This window comes from Cyrtonyx montezumae, unplaced genomic scaffold, assembly GCF_038088225.1.
Source record: "Cyrtonyx montezumae isolate F1298 unplaced genomic scaffold, pur_monq_1.0 scaffold_15, whole genome shotgun sequence".
In the NCBI taxonomy this organism is placed as follows: domain Eukaryota; kingdom Metazoa; phylum Chordata; class Aves; order Galliformes; family Odontophoridae; genus Cyrtonyx; species Cyrtonyx montezumae.
This window is the reverse complement of record NW_027071881.1, coordinates 4,655,422-4,659,976: the sequence shown is the minus strand read 5'-3', so window position 1 is coordinate 4,659,976 and position 4,555 is coordinate 4,655,422. Positions and strand designations below refer to the sequence as shown.

General features: G+C 58.0%; 1 protein-coding gene across 1 annotated transcript; it reads left to right on the top strand.

Moving 5' to 3' along the window:
- Positions 1-2,443, top strand: LOC136045973 (PHD finger protein 7-like). Its single transcript, XM_065732212.1, is given in 9 exon segments — positions 1-159; positions 162-338; positions 428-529; positions 747-871; positions 954-1,116; positions 1,244-1,350; positions 1,436-1,549; positions 1,781-1,899; positions 2,352-2,443. Coding segments are annotated over 9 exon segments (1,158 nt in total).
- The last annotated feature ends 2,112 nt before the right edge of the window (positions 2,444-4,555 follow it).

The following is a 4,555-nucleotide window of genomic DNA, read 5'->3' as shown; positions in this document are numbered from 1 at the left end:
ATGGTGCTGAAGTCTCAAGGCCCCATGGCGCCGCAGCCCTCAGCCAACACCCGCCGCCCTGCAGCACGGTGCAGGGCACGGGAACAAACTGATCAGGAGCCATCCTCTCCAAAAAAACGATGCGTTGAAGAGGAGAAATGTGAGTGCAGAGCACTCCCACATCCCCAGTGGGGACGTGCCTCTGCCGTGCTCCGGGGTCACCCCTCTGCCACGCTTGGGGTGACAATGCCGTTGTTCCCATGGCAGGGTGCGGGCTCTGCAAGAGGGAGGACAACGACCCCAATATCTTTGGAGGGATGTGCCGGCGTGGTAATCTGCGCTTCCACGAGAACTGCCTGGTGAGCCCCAGCCCCGGGACCCTGACCCCCAGCCCTGGGCCAGCTGCTGCCCCCAGATGCAGCAACAGGTCCCTATTTGCCTCCTGCAGTACCACGCCAACAAGCTGATCCAGCATGGGAATGATGATGAAGGTTTCTATGGATTCCTCCTCCCCGACATCCAGCAGGAGCTGCAGCGCGTGGCACAGAAGGTGAATATAGGGCGACGTGTCCCCAGCTCGGTCCCTGTGCCACGTGGCTGGGAGGCTCCGCAGAGCCCCCGCTGTCCAGAAACACCCATCGCTGCCCAGATCAGTGCTGCGGGGTCCCTAGCCACGTGGCACACCTGAACGCGCCGTGCTCTGCTGGGCAAGTGCTGCCTGCAGCTGCACGGCACTGACGCCCGGCACCACAACGCTGTCCCCACAGAAGTGCTGCATCTGCGGGCAGCAGGGCGCCTCGGTCCGCTGCCATCACCAGAGGTGCTTCCGCACCTTCCACTTCCCGTGTGGAAGAGAACGTGGCTGCGTCTCCCAGTTTTCCGAGGAGTACCAGTGAGTGCGGGCACCCCACGGGGCTGCAGCTGCAGGAGGGATGGGGCAGGCTGCTGAGCTGCCACCTCCATCCGTCCCGCAGGTCCTTCTGCTGGCAGCACGCACCGAAGCAGCAGGTGAGGCCGGTGCCCCAGGAGCAGCGGCAGTGCACCGTGTGCATGGAGGCGGTGGAGGAACATCTGAGTTTCAACACGCTGACGTGTCCTGCGTGCAACACCGCCCACTTCCACCGCTACTGCGTCCAAGTAAGCACCACTGCCCCCACGCCGCAGCATCATCCTCAGCACCGCCCGGCCCTGGAAGCCTGGCTTCGTCCCCAGCCCTGGCCAGGGTGATGCGCGCGGCCCCCAGCTGATGTTCCCCTTTCCTCAGCGCCAAGCTCTCATTGCTGCCCAACACCGCTTCCACTGCCTGCTCTGCTTTGACATGGAGACCTTCCAAGCAGAGATGATTCGACTTGGAATCAAAATCCCCATTATGTAGGCGCGCAGCCCCCTGCCACTGCCAGGCCCCCTCTCACCTCCCCTCGCACCATACTCAGCTGTCCCCAGCTCCCCCCCACAGAGATCTAGAGCCAGATGAGAAGGAAAACTCGGAAGAACTCACTGAGCAGCACATCTCCTGCAATGCCGCCATATGCCTGTGCCCACAGGGACGGGAGCACTCTGCAAGCATGGGGTGGGGGTGAGTGTGCTTGGACCTCAAAGCCATGGTGACCTGGTGCCTTCCTTCATCCCCTTCCCCCAGCTGGGACGGAGGTCAGCCTGGATACCATGCTCAGCACAGCACAAGCCGTGCCCTGGTGCTCTGTGTCAGCCACCGGGGTGGGAGTGGCACAGACCACCCCAGGGCTGGCACCCCACAGCCCTGGGACCCCCAGTGAAGGTAAGGCTGTGGTTGTTCCCCCAGGCCCTGGAGGTTGCTGGTCTGCAGTTCCTGTCAGTCCCGCGGGACCCACCATTTCTGCAGCGTCATTGGAAACAATGCTGACTTGTGGGAGTGCTACGATTGCTGGGATTCAAACAGTGGTAAGAAACGCAGCACGGGGACAGGGTCCCCACAGACACGTGGCCATGCATCCTCGGGAGATGTTCTCTGGTTGGGGCCACGAAGGGCACAGAGATGTGCACCTGAGCTCATCTCCGTGCACCTCACTGCTTTTCAGACTGAGCCCCGGTGCAGCACCGGCAGTTTCTGCTGGAAACACCACCAGAAGTTTGGGAGCACTGCAGGGCTCAGCACCCACACTGTCCCAACCCTCCAGTTTTTTTTTATTCAGTTATTCTCCCTTTACATTGTTCTTCTATTCTTAGGAAAGTTTAATTTAAATATTTCATTTCAATTAAAAAATAATAAAAATAATAATAAAAAAAAAAACTACAAAGAGGTGCAGTTCTCGTGCTCTGCTGCATGCATGGTGCTGGGGACCGAGCTCAGTGTCGGGAGCGCAGGGCAGGGTCAGGTTTTGTGTGCGTGGAAGTGCCCCAGCAGCGCCTGCACCCACAGCTCCTCGGGCTGCGCGCACACCTCCCTCCCAAGGCGGCAGACACTGCCGAGATCCCGCCCCCTTAGCCCTTCTTTTTTCGTCACTTCCGCCCGCCCCACTTCCGCCTCGCTCCTCCCCGTATTCCGCACTACATCTCCCATCGTGCCCCGCGCCACCCCGCGCACTTCCTTTCTGCGCCTGCGCCCGTCCGCCGGCAGTGCCGCCCGGAGCCGGGATCGGCAGCGCGGCCCTTTGGGACGGCGCCGCGTCGGGCGGGCGGATGTGATCCTCTGGGCCCCCCCGGGGTCCGCCGGCTGCGGGGTCGCTGCGGAGGTGGAGGTGCGCGGGGTTCGTTCGTGGGGGTGGCGGGACTGATCGCTCCGTGCCGTCCGCTGTCAGCCCGGGCTGCGGCTGTATGGGGCTCCGGGAGGGGTTGTGGGGTGCTTATCGGTGCTGGAGGATTCGGTTCGGGAGCTTGACGTGGGGTTTGGGGGTTGGTTGGTTGGTTTCCTTGAAGAGATCGTCTGAACGTCGGAAGTGTTGAGGTCTGCTTTTAAAGCACGGGAGAGCTCTGTTTGGTGCTCGTAGGTTGGAAGTCAAGCGCGTCTTCAGCGCTCTCGTTCCCTCGCTCCCTTCCCTGCTCTCTCGCTGTGTTTTGCTGGGGCTTCTCATCCCAAACCCGGGGAGAAAGCTCTCCTTAGGAACTGCCATTCCCTTATTCCTCATAGCACCACCCACACGTGCACCCCCCAGCTCGGGATCTCCGTGTGAACAGCTCAGACGTGCGCGTGCAGCATATCGCCACGTGCAGTCGTTCCTTTTCAAGGCTTCAGACAGCTGTGCTGCTGTCCCTTTGGGCGTGCTCGGTGCTGTCCAGGGTGGTCTGGTGCCCACCTACTGCTTCCCCGTTTTTCACCATCAGTTCCTTCACTGAAGCCTTCCACCCGCTGCCATCCGCTTTTCCCCACTTGGAAGGTTCTTGTTAGGTCGTGGTGAGCCACTTTTTAAAAGCAGTGTTTGTGAAACCTGAGGAAAATGACCTTGCATCTTTTGAGGCAAAAGATAAAAGTCTGCTACTTTCATGCCAGTGCAAAATTATTGAGGAAACACAGGACTGTTCACCTGCTAAAGCTGAAATGAGACTGACTTATATCAGGCTTGAGGAGCAGGGACTGAATCAGGTGGGAAACACCAGGAAATACACCCAGCTCTCATCCAAGACATAAAGTCACACTGGCAAATGCGACAGCACTTGTGTGCTGATGCTGAAGTTTGAACCAGGCTAACCTTAGTGCAGCCTCCCAGGTCTGTGGCTAGAATGCTTCAGTTTGTGCTTCAAGAAGTCAGATTGCTGTTTTCATGTGGGGCAGGGTTGGCCGTAGGGTTTCTAAGAGGAGCTGGGAGTGTTTGCTAGATAAACATTGCTTTTAGCTCTTGATGTGACTTTTGGCTTGTGAGGGTAGTTGTAAAAGCTGAAGGTGATGCACTGCCAGGCAGGTGGACTTGTGGCACATCTAGAACTGTGGGGCTGCAGGAGCAGGACACCCCAATCCCTCTCTGCCTCTGTGCACCAGCAGTCCCAGCATGGGAAATATTTCCCCTTTCTAGTGGGGAAGTGAACTTTGGAGCTGTGCTCGCATGCAGCAGGTCTGGATGCTTTTGCTGGCACGTCCAGAGTCAAAGTATCACTGCAACCCTGGGTGTGACAGCAGACTTTTGTCACCTGCCAGTTCTCTGCATCAAATTCTGATTGTGGGTATAAGATGCAGCGCTGAGTGTGCTGCTTTTCTTCATTTCCTGCTGCTGTGCTTCAGAAAGAGAAGGAAAAAACAAATTGCTGACTCCCTCCAAAAAGCTTTGCTCTGTTTTTCTGCTCTGCTTGTGGCTGCATGAATCTTTGGCAGCAACAACTCTGGGGGGGAAATAGTGCAGTTCTCTGTTTTGGGGCTCAGAGCACCTGGTGCAGGTATGCAGCTGCACCATGGGACAGACAGACTCCCCCTGAGCTCCACTGTGACTCAGTCCATGTGGGGTGTGGATGTGTGGTGTGAAACCTGCCTTAAAAATGATCTGGTGGAGGCAGGTGTGAAGTTTGACACCTCCAGTCTGAATTTGGTCTTTGGAGCAGTAAAACAACCACCCCATGTGCATTGCTGTGACTGATTGCTCTTTGCTCTGAGCGGGGTCTGGCTGGTGAC